Source organism: Phyllostomus discolor, chromosome 8 (assembly GCF_004126475.2).
Source record: "Phyllostomus discolor isolate MPI-MPIP mPhyDis1 chromosome 8, mPhyDis1.pri.v3, whole genome shotgun sequence".
In the NCBI taxonomy this organism is placed as follows: domain Eukaryota; kingdom Metazoa; phylum Chordata; class Mammalia; order Chiroptera; family Phyllostomidae; genus Phyllostomus; species Phyllostomus discolor.
The window spans coordinates 80,120,168-80,137,039 of record NC_040910.2 but is presented as its reverse complement, the minus strand read 5'-3'; the positions used below and the strand labels follow the sequence as shown (position 1 = coordinate 80,137,039).

At 53.9% G+C, this 16,872-nt stretch overlaps 1 protein-coding gene across 1 annotated transcript in view; it reads right to left on the bottom strand.

The window, feature by feature from the left end:
* Positions 1-12,701: 12,701 nt before the first annotated feature.
* Positions 12,702-16,872, bottom strand: part of LOC114503797 (galectin-9-like) — a 36,041-nt gene continuing 31,870 nt past the window's right edge. The window contains exon 11 of the mRNA XM_028521405.2: positions 12,702-12,919. Coding sequence (XP_028377206.1) covers positions 12,728-12,919 — 192 coding nt within the window. The 3' untranslated portion in view covers positions 12,702-12,727. The remainder of the gene's footprint in view (positions 12,920-16,872) is intronic.

Genomic DNA, 16,872 nt, shown 5'->3' with positions numbered 1-16,872 from the left:
CAGCCTCTTGAGGACTGAGCTCTCCCAAACCAAAGCAGGAAGTCTGATCCCAGCCCAGGGCTCCATGACACTAAATTTTTCACAGCAGCCCCTGCATTAGCCACCGCCCTTCATTTAAATGCCCACCAACAGTGCAAAGGACTCTTCCTCCATGTCCTCCTCAACACTTGTCACTTTCTAGTTTTTGGGTAGTGGCCATCCTCAAGGGTGAGGAGTGCCAGACACACATTTTGAACAGATCTTTCTGATGTGGACTTGGTTCAGTGGGGACCGTATGTTGTGGATGTGAAGAACAAATTCACATGGACTGGGGAGGTCCTGTGGAGGAAAAGGGACGGCACGGCCACTCTCTGAGTGAGTGAGGGCCCAGATGCTGGCTGGACAGGCTTTTGTTGCTTTCTAACAGCGTACAGTGAAGAGGTTCTCATTCATCATGTTCAGGTTCGCTTTAGGTGATTACCTTTTCCAGAGAACAAAGGAAAGAATGTTATGGATTTCTTCTTACAGATAATATTCAAAGAACTATGAGGGCTTATTCTGAGTCAGGGTCAGTTACCTAAAGCGCCATAAAACTTTGGGAAACAAACCCATTTTATGCTTGGACCCTTATCATTTCAAGTGATGGTATTAGCAAACAGGTTTCACTGGATTCCATGCATTCTCTCTTAGGCCTGGTCACTCCAAGGAACCGTCCATTCCTGCCCAAGGCTGCACCACTCTGTGTAATTGTTTCAGGCTTAAGTCAGGCAGGGGAGTAAGGCAGCCAAGAGATCAGGAGACTTCTCATAGACAGCACAAGGACTCAGGCTATGTCAAAGTCCAGGGGTGAGGGTCCATCATCCCTTTTGTCTACAGCCCCCCAGGTCCTTCCCTGAGGGCCTGTTCAAGACCTTGCCTGTCTTAGGTCATCCCTCCCTTGAGGAATCTTACCCATCATTGGCTAACTGGTCATTCTCCCAGGGCCAAGCAGGGTGAAGTAAAAGGGGGCAGAGGTGGTGCCCCTACTGGAAAGATAAGCTTTGTCTCCTTGGTGGCTTAGTCCAGAGGTCTCTTTACTCAGCCTTAGCCATGGAGGTTACAGCTTCTAAAACCAGGTAGGGCCGTTCCCAACATGTCTTCCTCTTTTGTTTGTGAATGCAACTACAGTTCTTAAGCCTGTGAAACCTATTGTTTGCGGTTCCCGAATGAGATCTGAAAGAAACAACCTCCACATACATCGTAAAGCACAAATAAGAACAAAGACAAGGAGGCACCCAAGGGCTGCCAGGACCCAAACCCATAAATTCAGTCTATAGAACCAGTTCTTAGGGTAAAGCCACTGAGAATTATCGTGGAGGGTCTGGGACACCTTGGGCTCAGTAAGGCATTTGATGTGCCTGAGCTGCTGCTGGAGCTCAAGCTGGAGCTGACCAATGAGTGCCCTGAGACTGGGAGAGAACGCACCCTGCAGGCGATGACACACATCTGCCTAGGAATGCTGACTGGATTTCCACCTCAGGGGGTGGCACTCAGCCCAGAGAAGTCTGGGTTGGGGGAGTCCAGTGCAGCGGAGGTGGGTGGAGGGCGGCGTAGCCATGATTTGCCTCCACCCTCTTGGCCCGCAGCTCCAAAGGTCCGTCTGGAGAGGAAACACACGCACACCCTCTTCCCCAAGTTAATCGTTCAACTGGGCCTTCCCATTTTCTTCCCTAATGGGTCTTTGTATAAGACCAAGGGGTGTGTGTTTTGCACAAGGTGTTTTTCTATGGGTGACTTTAGGTTATTATCACAATTCAAATGTTGTATGTATATATTGCTAGAATGGTTAAATTCCTGGGGGATGTTCCCTGACTTTCTGCTTTTTGTTTATTTAATAATGTTTTGAAGGTCTGGTGAGCCCTTTCATCAACTGCTGGACCTGTAGGGTTATAAAGAATACCTGTTTTACACCTAATTCCCCATTTTTCTAAGAAGCCCGAGTGGCTTGTGCAATGTATCCTGGACCATTATCAGTCTTGATTTCTTGTGGACGGCCTAGGTGGCCGAAGGCCTCCAGCCAGTGAGCTCTGCTATTCTTTGCAGATTGCCCAGTGAGGGGAGTGGCGTGTAGAACACCCGAGTAAGTGTCTGCTGGGAAAGACAGGCCCCCTGCTGTTTCTGCAAGCTGCAATGAGTTTATTACCTTATTGCTCTCAGGACCTGGTGGTTCCTAGGTCCAGGATTAACATCGGTTTGCCAACTCATTCGAGGTTGCAGCCCTCTGGGGTTAACGCTGAGAGAAGGTGGTTTTCATTCCCCACGGAGTGCAGAGATCACGGCCCTGAGTATTAAGGGGCACAGGCAAAACATATGGTCGACTTCTCCCTACCTGTCCTTCTGGCCCATAACATCTAAGAGACCACAGACTTTTGTGGGGCTGAGAAATGCACCCTATCCCGGGTATAGAAATGTAAACAAAATAGAAATCCCTTTCTGGAAATTAAGCATGCCGGCAGCCTCCCAAAGCACAGGGGCTGCTGTCCCTTACCCCAGAGATGACCGGGCTGGAACTCCCCTTCGTGACGTGCTGTCTGTGCCAGTTCTAACTCTGTGGCTGGGCGCTGGCCAAGGCAAGACACCGCGTGGAACCACAGCCCCAGGGGGTAGACTGAGCCCACCAGGACCCAAGCCAGGTGCCCGGCACCAGGGAAGTTTGCTCCATTGCGCACTAGGAGGAGGAGATGCAAGGGGGACCAACCCCCCTCTGCAGCTGCCACCCATCCCCAGTGGAAACACCTGGCCACACCATGCTGCGTGTGTACGCACTCTGGCGCCCCAGCTGGGCTCACTGGGCACAGCCCGGATACCCGCTGCAGCTGGGGCCACCAACAGGAAGGGCCTGGCTGGTGTCCATAAAATTATACATACAATTTTATAATTGTGATAATAACCTAAAGTCACCCATAGATAAACACCTTGTGCAAAACACACACCCCTTGGTCTTATACAAAGACCCATTAGGGAAGAAAATGGGAAGGCCCAGTTGAACGATTAACTTGGGGAAGAGGGTGTGCGTGTGTTTCCTCTCCAGAAGGACCTTTGGAGCTGCGGGCCAAGAGGGTGGAGGCAAATCATGGCTACGCCGCCCTCCACCCACCTCCGCTGCACTGGACTCCCCCAACCCAGACTTCTCTGGGCTGAGTGCCACCCCCTGAGGTGGAAATCCAGTCAGCATTCCTGGGCAGATGTGTGTCATCGCCTGCAGGGCGCGTTCTCTCCCAGTCTCAGGGCACTCATTGGTCAGCTCCAGCTTGAGCTCCAGCAGCAGCTCAGGCACATCAAATGCCTTACTGAGCCCAAGGTGTCCCAGACCCTCCACGATAATTCTCAGTGGCTTTACCCTAAGAACTGGTTCTATGGACTGAATTTATGGGTTTGGGTCCTGGCAGCCCTTGGGTGCCTCCTTGTCTTTGTCCTTATTTGTGCTTTACGATGTATGTGGAGGTTGTTTCTTTCAGATCTCATTCGGGAACAGCAAACAATAGGTTTCACAGGCTTCACAACTGTAGTTGCATTCACAAACAAAAGAGGGAGACATGTTGGGAACGGCCCTGCCTGGTTTTAGAAGCTGTAACCTCCATGGCTAAGGCTGAGTAAAGAGACCTCTGGACTAAGCCACCAAGGAGACAAAGCTTATCTTTCCAGTAGGGGCACCACCTCTGCCCCCTTTTACTTCACCCTGCTTGGCCCTGGGAGAATGACCAGTTAGCCAATGATGGGTAAGTTTCCTCAAGGGAGGGATGACCTAAGACAGGCAAGGTCTTGAACAGGCCCTCAGGGAAGGACCTGGGGGGCTGTAGACAAAAGGGATGATGGACCCTCACCCCTGGACTTTGACATAGCCTGAGTCCTCGTGCTGTCTATGAGAAGTCTCCTGATCTCTTGGCTGCCTTACTCCCCTGCCTGACTTAAGCCTGAAACAATTACACAGAGTGGTGCAGCCTTGGGCAGGAATGGACTGTTCCTTGGAGTGACCAGGCCTAAGAGAGAATGCATGGAATCCAGTGAAACCTGTTTGCTAATACCATCACTTGAAATGATAAGGGTCCAAGCATAAAATGGGTTTGTTTCCCAGAGTTTTATGGCGCTTTAGGTAACTGACCCTGACTCAGAATAAGCCCTCATAGTTCTTTGAATATTATCTGTAAGAAGAAATCCATAACATTCTTTCCTTTGTTCTCTGGAAAAGGTAATCACCTAAAGCGAACCTGAGCATGATGAATAGGAACCTCTTCGCTGTACGCTGTTAGAAAGCAACAAAAGGCTGTCCAGCCAGCATCTGGGCCCTCACTCACTCAGAGAGTGGCCGTGCCATCCCTTTTCCTCCACAGGACCTCCCCAGTCCACGTGAATTTGTTCTTCACATCCACAACATACGGTCCCCACTGGACCAAGTCCACATCAGAAAGAGCTGTTCAAAATGTGTGTCTGGCACTCCTCACCCTTGAGGATGGCCACTACCCAAAAACCAGAAAGTGACAAGTGTTGAGGAGGACGTGGAGGAAGAGCCCTTTGCACTGTTGGTGGGCATTTAAATGAAGGGCGGTGGCTAATGCAGGGGCTGCTGTGAAAAATGTAGTGTCATGGAGCCCTGGGCTGGGATCAGACTTCCTGCTTTGGTTTGGGAGAGCTCAGTCCTCAAGAGGCTGTTGTAGTGTTGAGATTTGCATCCAGCCCTTGGGAAGGGGTCCTGAGGGCCTCCAGTGAGGAGGGCAGGGGAAGGGGATGGGCTCCTTCCTGTCTCCATTGTGCCACAGGCTCTTCCCCTGTTCTAAGAGCCCTCTGTCCCAGGTCCCCTCAAGCAGCCCCACCTTCTCCAGCCTGCCCTGCACAGGTCCTCTGCATGCCCACCTCTCTCTGTTCTCCTCCCTTTCCCCCTCTCCTCCCATGGGCCCACTGTTTCTTCCTGTCTCTCTATCCCTTTGGCTGGGACCCAGCCTGACCGCCGATGACCATCTCTTAGGCTCAGGTCTTGAAATGGAACGAGTGTCTTCACTTCAGCCAGCAGCTGGGTCTTTGGTGCTTGCAGGGTCCTGGGTGCTGTCAGGGAGGAAAAGGAGAACTGGGCCTGATCCAGCTGGAACTGAGTGACCCTCAGAGGTGAGTCTGAGAACCCCTGGAGGACCTATTATTTCACCTTGGTGGGAGAACTAGAGGGGCTTGGAATGTGGCACAAGAACCGTGAGAAGTCACCTGGGGGAGGTCAGTGTTGTCTCCCACTGCTGGCATTGTTCTTTCCCAAGTCACACTTTGCAGCAGGTCAGCACTCACAGTGCATGTGCAACACATAATTATTATGCATTGTACACACTGTGGTGTGTGAGGGGGAGGTTGTGAGGCTAGTGTGGGTCCCACCCCTCATAACCTTTGCCCTTTTGCACAGGTGAGAACCCTGGCTGTGGGAGCTCAGGAGCCATGGGGGAGGACAGAGGAGATGCCCGTGGGTTTGGGGCACAGTTGAGTTCAGTGGGAGTTTGAATTCTGTCTGAACACAAAGCCTGTGGGAGTCCCAGCAGGACCCTGGGAGCGGGTGTGGGATGCTGCTCTAGGGAGCCTGGCCTCTCAGTGTGGTCTCAGCGCTGTTGGCCAGTTGTTGGCAGTTCTGTCCAGTTCTGTTTCATGAATATTTCCGTTTGACTTATTTCACCTTTTCGCTGTTGCTCCCTTTTATTGAGAAAATGTGACCCTGGTGAAAAAGCTTGTAAGGAACCCCTTCCTTTTCTACCCTGTTCTTCCCCTTTACACGACAAATCTGGTGGTAAGTTCATCAATTTTTTTTTTGCTTTCTTTTTAATGAACATGCCTTTCAGAATAGGATTGTGTGACAATGTTTAAATGACAAAAACAAAGAAACAAACTAACAGGATTTTGTGCAATTAACAGAAGGCTACTGGAAGCATGATGAAACATTTCTTGGTCACACACATACACACACAGACACACACACACACTAAAGAAATGTGTAGTGTAAGTGCCTGGTTCTAGTTTTTTTTTTTTAATTTTAATGTAAGGACCTGACATTAAGGCACCCATTTCAAAGATATGCATCTCAAATACCACGTTGCAGGCTATGTAACAGCTTCTAGCTAAACAGTTAGACAAGCATCCGGGGTCCCTCCGCCGTCAGTTCCCCTTTAGAAAGTCTTGGGTAACCTAGATAACTGACCACAGGAGTGACCCCACTTTCTGTTCTTGCACCCTAATTCTCACCTAGGCACCCCTCCCTTGGGCCCCAATGAAGGCAGAACTCTAGGACCCTGAAGTTATTCTCTCTCCTCCTGTAATCTTCCTATGTAGCCAGCAGGACCTGTCAGGAATAACCACATGTTTCCAAAGCTCCGTGAGGACTGCTGCTGAGGTGCATCTTGCTGTCCTGGGAAGAACCAGAAGGGCTGGTTCAGTCACCACATTGGCTGGGGTTGGGGACGTGTGTGTGGGGCTCACCACAGGTAGGATGGGCCAAGTGATGCCCCAGGTCATGTCCAGTGGGTACCAGCAGCCTGAGGCCTGTCCAACCAAACAGCATGGTAGTTCCTTAAAAAGGTAAGTGTAGAGTTACTGCCACATGATCCAGCAATTCTGCTCTTGGATATAAACGTTAATCATTGAAAGCAGGGGCTTGTGGATATATACGTACACCATGTTTGCAGTAACATTAATCTCCACAGCTGAGAGATTGCAACAACAGAAGTGTCCATCCAAGTATGATTAGATGAACAAAATGTATATACATATGACTGTGGCTGATATAGATCTTAACACAGGCCTGTGGATTGAGTGGATTGAGCACAGGCCTATGAACCAAAGGGTCTCCAGTTCGACTCCCAGTCAGGGCACATGCCTGGGTTCCAGGTGACGGCCCCAGATGGGGGAGCTCTGAGGCAACCACACATTGATGTTTCTCTCCCCATCTCTGTTCCCTTCTCCTCTGTCTAAAAAATAAATACATGAAATTTATAATCAAGTTGCAGCATGTGCTCTGATTTCTACATCAGATCTGTTAAACAGGCAAACTCTGAAATGAACAAAGTAGATCCCCTTGGAGTAGAGAAAGGAGGGATCTCAGGTTTCCTGAGTCCCTGAAGGGCACCTGGCCCCTGTACCTGCCTGGGGGCTTCCAAACCTACTGAAGCCTCTCAGGTGTGCATTCAGGACAGGCCGGCAGTGGCCCCAGGTGTCCTCACCCATGTGCTTAGTGACATTTCTCCGACCATCACTTACTTGTCACGGAAACTAGATCCCAGTGTCAGGGAAGGACAGCCTGCTTGGGACCTGTGACAGCCACCTGAGAGCTCTTCCAGGAAGCTGAACGTTTCCCTTGGGACAGCCTGTCAACATGTCCCACACCGCCACTCAGTGCTGAGCCTGCTGGAGTGAAAGAGAACCATGCCTCACAGCTGAGAGAATGGGCAGGACCCCGCATTTCTACTGGATACCCCAATGTCTCCCTCAAAACTGTCAGGCAAACCCTGCCTCTCTTCTCCCGCAGCCTGACTCGGCTGCGCTGACTCATGACTGTGCTGAGAGAACTGATGAAGTGAATTCCAGCAGAACAGGTTGACAGGACCATCCCTCAGGAGAAGCAGACTGGCCCCTCAGTGCAGACGGAAGCAGCTCTATGGACAAAGGAGACAGAGAGGGCGGGTACTCAGTTGTGACTCTTCAGGGAGCAGTGGAGGCCCAGGCCTTGCCGCCGGGAGCATCTGCTCAGAAAACCGAACTGATTACACTCACAAGGGCACTGGGAGTGTTGTGTGAAAGGAGAGTGAACGGGTGTATGGACTCAACATGAGCTTTCCTGATGTTGCAATCACATGGTTCCCTCTGGAAGGAACAAGAACTGTTCATCTCCAATAAAAGGGGGGAAAGCATTCAGCAGAAATTTAAAAATTATTAGAGGTTGTTCAGGTGCCTTTGGAGGTGGCAGTGACACTCTGCCTGGGGCATCAGGAAGAGGACGCTGAAGTGGCTGGAGGAGGCAATCTGGCTGCACAGCAGAGAAAGAGGCTGCCAAAGGGACCTGGACAGTGGCTTTGGTAGCTGTTCTGGACCTGTCACAACTTGACCCTGAATATTCACCTGCAGACCTAGAGAGAGCTGAGAGGTGGGGTTTGATGAAGCAGGAGCTGACAGTGGTTGGAGAAAGAATGAGAAAGGGGTTATACCACGTCCTGAACCTTTAGTAGAGCCAGGCATGAAGTCACCTGAGGCCATTCACAGTGGAAGGGACTCATCAACTGTGTATATTAAGCAGTGGCTCTCAGGTCCTGGAATTCTGAAGCCATACAAACAGTAATTGCTAGAAGTGTTGTGTGGAAAAAACAACCCCCAAGACACATCCCCATCCAAAGAAACCAGGGAAACAGCACGCAGGACAGCCCCCACTGGAGGACTGGCAGATACACTTCACTCACATGCCCAGGGTCCAAGGAAGGATTTATTTGCTAGTGTTTGTTGCCACCTGTTCAGGGTGGGTAGAAGCCCATCCTACTAGAATGGGGAAATCCTCAAGCTAGTGAAAGGCTTAATGCAGGAAATAATTCCACCACACTTTGGCCTACCCAGCAGCATCCAGAGCAATAAGGAACCTCTTTTCATTTCAGAAATTACACAGAAGGTTAGTACATTTCTAGGAATCCACTGGCGGCTCCAGGCAGATAGAGACCTCGGGCTTCTGAAAGGTGCCAGAGAGGAAACACCCCCGAAGACAAACACAGCCCACCTGAGCCAGGAAACTCATCTCCACCGGGATGAAGCCTTGCCTATTGCCCTGCTCAGGATAACCGTGATTCCCTGAGGTGGGATTCAATTGACTCCTTAGGAAACTGTGTGCAGGTGACTGTTTCAGGTGACACTTGTGGTGGACAGATGTAGAAAAATGTTCATAGTGGCAAACCCCATGCCATCTTGCTGCTGGGCTAAAGGCCCTTGAGAGCTGTCCCGGGAGAGGCTGTCCAGGCTGTCTTTGTGCTCCACCACAGCAAGGCTGGAGGGTACCCACTGCTCTCGCCACCAGCCAACTGCTGGGCTCTGCTGCACCAGGGCTCTTTGCCCAGCACCCTGGGGAGTCAGGTCAGGCTCCTGACCCCTCCCTTATGGACAGGTTCTATCAGGGCTCCTCCCAGAGCCAGTGCTCCATGCCCAGGGCTGGGGTCACTGGCAGGCTCAGTGGACTCCTGGACTTCCATGTCACTGGGGTGCCCAGGTTTCTGTGCCCTCCTCTGCATTACAGTGGAGGTCCCACAGACCATCCACATTGGGAGAATCCCTTCTCTCAGGGGTAGGCAGGGGGGCCTCTGGGCCCTGGGCCGGGCAAGTGGCTTCATGGATGCCTGTTTGAAGCATGTGCATCCAGAATACATCCGGGAGCCCCACTGGACCATCAGCTCCTTGAGGGCAGGCCTGTGACTGGCATTCATGTCTCCAGCCTAGACCTGGGCTGGGCAGGTGCCAGGACAGGTCCTCATGCCCAGCCTGGTCCCTGTGCAGAGTCCTGGTGGGGAGGGTGCTCACTCTGCAGCCCATGGCACCCCCTCACCACCTCCCCATGGCCAGCAGGCCTCACTACAAACTTTGTCAGCAATCCCTGTCCCCTCCTGCCACAGCAGCAGGGGCCAGGACTCACCATCTCCTCTGGTTTCATGTGACGTTCAAGACATCCTTCAGCAGCAGCTAGGAGTGAGGTACATGGCCACCTCTGTGTCCTGGGGACATGCACAAGGGCTGGGATGTGTGAGACACTGAAACCCCTGGTGGCTGCCGAGTGAGCCTGAGTGAGGAGCAGATCGAGGACCATTTCTTCCAGCTTAAGGTATGGCAGCTGGTGTGTGGGCTAGGGATGCGGGTCCAAGGCATGGGAAAGCCACTTCCCCCACCACACCCTAACCCCTAACACAAGAGGACACATGGTGGACCACACCAACAAGGAGCACCTGTGAGATGAGCACTAAGCAGGCTATTCTGTGCATCCTAAAGCCTGGAGAGACATTTACGTGGTTCATGGCAGAGCAGGCAACAGTGGAGCTTATAGAGTCACAGTCAGAGTCAAGAGCAATCTAAGCATGGCCGAGGGGAAGGCAGGTGGCTCCGCAGTGTAGGTGTGGTGGGGAAGCTGGGAGAACGCAGAGCGCTGGTTCCAGCCTGGACCTGATGAGTGAGAGGTGGCTGCACCAGCAGAGCTGACACCTGCTTTCTGTTTTCCCCTGAAGACCCAGAAGCACTATCATGAAGATATCTTCGGGGCTGTATTTCCCTCCAAGGTGAAAGAGGAGGGGGCAGCAGGGAAGCCTGGGGATCCCAGAGCTCCAACAGCCTGTGAAAGTTAAACCTGCTGCCACTGAATTTCATGATGGCCCCAATTCTCCATTCTCTGAGGCCACAGGGAGATGGTGGGGAATTATATGCCCAGCCTCACACCCTATATCTCCACCTCCCTCCTCCTTTGCTTGACTTGTTACCAAGTAGCAGGCTGGACTGAGTGCAACCGCTTGTCTCCTTGGAGCCTGCCCTTCCCCGGATAATGGAATACTGGGGCGTCCTTGGTATGTGGAGAGTAAAGCAGCAATGCCAGGCCTGGCCAGTGGGTGAGAAGGATGCATTTTCCCTGTGACTGCACCACTGTGAGGGGCCACTATGAAGAGCTGTCTCAACGGTCTGCCTGTAGGTTTGCCCTTTTCTAGGTCCAGGTTGTTTAAGCTTTCATATTTAAAACAAAACAAAACAAGACAAAACAAAACAAAACAACAAAGCCTAGTAAGCCCCTGAGGGCCATTTAAGCCCTCCCTGTAAGACTTCGTGATGCAGATATTTATATGAAATGCATTTTCTTTTAACCACATTGTGTGTGCGCATGTGTGCGTGACAAGGAAACAGCCCTGAGTTATGTAGAGCTGTGCACTGGTGTTGGCCCAGCTTGGCCTTGCTGTTTCTTGAAAGGCATTCAAGGGCTGCACACGGGGTGCACATCTGGGAACCCGTGATGGGCGAGGGAGCACCGGCCTCAGCCCAGCCTCACACAGGAGGCACCTCCCCCGAGGGGGGCAGCAGGGGGACGATGCTGCACAGGACGCCAGCTCTTTAGCAGAGACACAGACACCGGCCTCTGACAACACCACTGCATTTTGCTCCAGGGCGGCTGCTTCATGAGATTTTGGCAATATGATTGGCCCCTGGATGACAAAGCAGGTGAGGTCGGGCTACAGTCAAGGCCTTGGCAGTGCATGAAGGACACACGTCCTCCATGGGGAAGGCTTCTCAAGGGACTGAGCCATGCGTCCTTCTCCAGCCAGGGCACTCAGCCAGGAGTAAGGTTCCAGTAAAATGTGGCCCCCAGCTGGGGTTTGGCCTGTGTCCTTGGCTTCCTGGCCCCCTACTCAGATGCGGTGGTGGGGGAACAGGGGACATGCCAACCTGCAGTGTCCTGGTGGTGCTTGGCTCAATGGTGGCCAAGGACATGGTCACCTAGCCTAGTGCCTCTCCCAGGCTAACCTGTGTGCTAACCGCCTGGGATGTCTCCCCAATGCAGACTCTGGTTGAGGTGTGTGGTGGGACCTGAGATTCCTCATTTGAAACCAGCTCCCAGGGGCGGTAGGTCCTCCTGGCTCCGGGACTTTGCTTTGAGCCTCTGCCCTGGTTCCTGAGGCCCTGGGTTCTTGATGGAGTAGCAGGGTGGGTTGGCATCATGTGGACAAGACCTGAGTCCCCCTGCACTGGCCCAGGGGCTGGCGCCACCCTACACACTGAGCCACTTTCCCCAGCACCGCCTCTCCCCTAACACTGTGGGACCCACCAACAAGCCCTCCTCTGGGTCAGCTCCTCCTCATCCCACTTTTCACCTCCTCCCACTGATAACCTGCCCTGCCCTCTGGCTTCCGGGCCCTGCCCTGGCCCTCACAGCCTCTGGCCCAGCCCTTGGCCCATCTCAGAAGCGCGGGGCTGCTTCCTGGCTGCAACTCTGTTACCAAGCTTTCTGTCAGATGTCCCTTCCAAAGAGCCTGAGCCTGGCTGCTTTCTCCCACACCCTTGTGGGGTTTGTGGGGACCCACTGAAAGCAGAAATGGGTCAGCGTGCCCATTACAAGCATGCCTGGGCTCCACTCCTTGGCCAGAACCTCTCCAATTCCAGAAACCCAAGTTTCTCCAAACACATTTGATGAACGACAGTCATCCCATGCACGTGGGCCACCAGGGATATTTCTTTCTCACTTTATTTGAAGGACAATGGAAAAGGGGGGCTTCCAGCTGTCCAGGGTCACTTTTTTGGAGAGGAGCAAGAGTTGGTGATGGTACAAGGAAAGGGTAAAGGTTGGAGAAAGAGGGAACCTGAGGAGACCACCTCCCTTGTGAGTGACCAGCTGGTGGCTTGAGCCTGAGGTGGACTTGAATGGATGCTGGGAAATGGGATCCAAGGTAGACAAGGGGTAGGCTGGGGGCTTGGGAAAGCCCACGACCCTCCCTTTGTGCCCAGGGGACAGAACATGGGGCTTCAGTGTGCACACACCACCCCCTTCCTCAGATGTTAGGATTGGGCAGCTGGAGCCCCAGGTGGTGCCCAGGCTGAGGAAGGCAATCCCAGCCAGCTGCCTTCTCCACCCCAGGGGTGCTGCAGCCAGAAGCAGGGCCACACAGGGACCTGTTCATTACAGATCCTTGGCAGGCTGGCAAGGGCAAGGAAGGGCTGGAGCAGGGAAGGTGGAGGTGTTGAGCGGATCCTAACAGCAATGTGCTCCAGCGGATTCCCCAGGGCCAGGAATCCTGCCTGTGTCCAGGCTGGTCAGCTGGATGTCACCTCCCACTTCCAGGATGTTGATGGCAGGCAGGTCCTTCAGGCGGTGGTTGTAGTCAAACTGGTGCTGACCATTCACTGCCACCTTGTAGCCAGTATCTTCACATGTGATCCTAACCTGGACAGACAGACGACCCTGTCATTTGTGGTGCACTTGGAGAGTCGGCAAACCTAAATGCAGGCTGGGTCTCCTCCCCTCTTTCTGCCTTCCTCTAACATGCATTGAGCATGCCCCACATTCACATCCAATCATACGGATTCACTCTTCACAAACATGCTCTCCTTCCCGTCCTTTTACATATTCTGTTCCCTTGGCATAGAATGCCCTTCCCCCAAGCACCGAACCACACACCTGCCCACAGGGGGACCTGCTGATGCCCTTTCAGGGTTCACTCCTGTCCAGCTGGGCTCCGCTGCCTTCTGCCCCCACCTCATCCCTCCTACCTAAGTCAGGAGCCTCCTCAGGTCCCGTGCCCACCCCCATCCTCACTCTCCCACTGCACCCTGAGCCTCCAGGGGCAGGAGCTCTGCCTTGTGCCCCCCACGTCCCTGGTACCTGTACCCAGGAGTGCCCCAGGCTGGCACCCCTGCAGAGACCCTCCTAACTTGTCTTTTCACCCCAAATAGTCTCCACAAGGTGGTTGGAGCACATCTGAGAAAACCTCATAATCCCCCCACAACACCCAGGGCATGCAGCACACTTCCTGTGGGCCGGGCTCTGTGCTGAGCCTGTCACAACCCGGGGTCAGTGCACTCTCACGTCTCTGAGGTCAGTGTTGCTATTAGCCCCTTTTTTCTGAGGGGAAATGGAGGCTCAGAGCAGCCAAGTCACTTGCTCACAGTCACACAGTGTCTCTGAGTCCATGTAGTTTGAGCTCTGGCTCCAAACACACCAATACCCTCTATTGAAAGCCGACTCCTTTCCATGACCCTTAAGGCCCCACATAGGTCGTGTTCCACCCAGGGAAGGAGTGTCAGGGCCTGTTTAAAACATAGATGCCCAGGCTCCTCCCTGCTTGGCCTGGGATGGGCCAGGCCAGGATTTTTCCATGTCAGGTTCTCTGGGTGATTTGAATCTGTCCTTGGGGTTGGGAACCCCTGCTGTGTGATCCCGGCCTCCAGCCTCCCGACTCCCCATTCCTGCACAGTCCACACCTGTGACCTCACTTTTGTAGCAACAGGTGCCCCCTCCCACATCTCCGGGAATGCACCCCTCAGATCTTTGTGGGTGTCTCCTGTCCCTGAGGTCTCCACTGCACTGTGGCCACTGAGAGCTGTCCCCATCTCAGGGGTGTGGCCCCTGTCCAGGCCTCACTCTACCCCAGCAGGCTCTTTCGCTGTCAGTGACGCACCTGTGGTGACCTGCCGTGATTCTCCGCCACCTCTACTGTCAACTTCGGGGGCAGGACCTCAGCTGCTGGCTTCATGGCTGTCTCCCCCTCCCCCAACACCTGGAGCACTCCCTGCACTAAGCGGCCTTGAAACAGAGCTGATGAGTCATGAATGAGTGAGTGAGGGAGGGAGTGAATAAAGAAATGAATGACACCTCATTCTTGGGTTCGATCCTGCACTTATTGGCAGTGTGACCTCAGGTGACGACCCTGTACTTGAGTTTTCTCCTACTGTAAACAGCGGATAACACCACCTCTTTATGGGGGACAGTAATTCCAGGACCACAACAACAAATATCTGGTGACCACATTCTCTTCTTCTGGGCCCAGCCCTCACCCCAGAGGCGTCAGCGACCACCCGTTTCCCTGGGCCCACAGACACCCCCACCCCCTGCCTCACGTGCCCCTCGGAACCCCTCAGAGCTCCAGGCTGGGGCACCTACCGAGAAGCCCTGGCCTCTGTTGAAGGGCATTGATCCGGGGAGGTGGGTCTCCTCAGGCCCCCAAGAGCCGTTGATCGCGGTGTTTCGGACCACAGAATTCTGGGCAAAACGGGGGTTCAGGTGGAAGGGGATGTCATTCCCAGAGCGCAGGTTGATGCAGAGCCTGGAGACCGGCAGCTCACATGAGTCTCCTCTCCCCACTGAGATCCCGGCCCTGCCCCTCCCCAGCCTGCCCAGAGCCAGGGGGAGGGCAAGAATGGGCTCGGGGTAGCTCTCTTCCCCAGGAGACCAGACTTACCACCCAGCGCTGGGCAGGACGGTGCCTGTCACGGTGATGCAGTTGCCGGGGAACAGCCCACCAGGGATGGGGGTGAAGTAAGACTGTGGGGGAGAGGGGCAGGTCAGTCAGTAGCAGCCAGAGCAGCGACCACTCTCAGGGGAACCTCCTGACAATTTCCATGAGTTCCGACTGCCCACTGAGCTTGACAACTCTGTCTGAGAGTCATATCTCTTCAAGAAAGAACCGTGATGCTTTTCCTTGGTTGTAAGTGCCAAAGGGAAACTTTCCAGGGTGCCTCAAACTAATTCATGGGCTCAAACTGTCATGAGAAGGACGTTGCCCAGACACAGGGGACACTGGGGCTGAAGAGGGACAGTCACGTAATGTGCTCCTGATGAAGGGACACTGTTGAAGGTGAAAGCTCCTTTCAGCGGCTTCTCATTTACTCGGGTGCTGGACTCCAGGTTCCCCAAGGACTGCTCCTCATTCTGTGAGCCGCCCTTGCCCTCCTCCAGTGCCCAGCACACACTAACCCTCCACCCTCCACCCTCCCTGAGAAATCACTTACACAGGTGGGGCTGGGGTACGTCACAGGGGGGATCACAGTGTTCTTTTGAGAAGAGCCCAGGACATTCAGTGCGGGGGTGCGCCCACGCCCAGGCCCCACACACTCTGAGGGGATGCTCCAACATGAAGCATCAGCCCCTGGGCGATCCCTTCACCCCCTCTCATGGCAGCCTGGGTGGAACTTATTGCCATAGTCCCAGACCCCACCACAGCCACCTGGCCTGGGCCCTCCACAGGCAGCTCCGATACCTCCAGAGCACCCGTCTGACTTGGAGCGGCGGGAGGAAGAGAAGCTGTGACTTCAGTCTGTGACCAGCAGTCACATCCCAGGGATGTGAGCATGCAGGGCCTCAGCCCCAGATGCTGGGGACACTGCACCCCCCTCTCAGTCACAGAAAGACCAGTTTTCCTGCTGGTCCCGAGGGTGCTGCCTGGAAGTCAGGAGACTGGGCCAGGCCCTACAGGTCAGGGGTAGGCAGCCTGCTTCCAGGGGTCCAGTGTCCCCAGCAGGCACCTGGCCACTGCAGGCAGAAGGGGCTCAGCCCCGGGGGTGAGAGGCTTTCACACAAAAGGCGCTGCTGCCCGAGGGTTGGAGCACTTCTCGTGGCCAATTTCCCCGTCTGTTCCCTGGTTATGCTCTCAACCCTGGCCATTGTTAGTGGCACCTCCACAGATGAGGACACTGAGGCATAGAAAGGTTTGGGAATAGCCCAAAGCCATGCAACTGGTCAGAAATGGAGTGGGGTTTGAGTGCCGGCAGCCATACTTGTAATTTGACCACCACACAGCTGCTTCTCAGGATGAGACACAGAACGTCCTTCCTCCAGGCTCACTCAGTGCTTCCCCGGCCCAGACGGCCAGTCCTGTCCTGCTTGTGCCTCCAGCTTCCATCCTAGCCCCTGAGGAGGCTGGGCCACATGGGGCTGGTAGGGGGCAGGAATGGGGGGGTTAGACTCCCACGTGGAGCCCTCATGGTGGTCAGCTCTTCAGCAGAACAGCCAGGCCCTGTGACCTCCAAGCACACTTTGGAGGAAGAGGATGGTTACTCATGACTGCTGGAGTGACGGGGACACCACAAGGGGACACCATGTAGGGTGGACGGGTGCTCTTAGGGCTGTGGGGGTGATACCCGTCCTCATTTCTGTCTGGACTGCAAGGCCCTGTTTTAATGGCTCATGCAGGATTGTCCTTCGGATTTGAAAAACTGTGACTTTAGGGACTGAAAAGTAAAAACCAGCCACCAGGATAAGAATATATCAGGGCCTAGAAGGAGCCCTGCGATCCCCCATGGTAGAGGAATGGAGTCCATGGCAATACATCTGACCCTGAAGCCCCTTGAAGTACCAACCAGTCCGGCTCACTATCTCCAGCCCAACCACCAGCCCTTCCT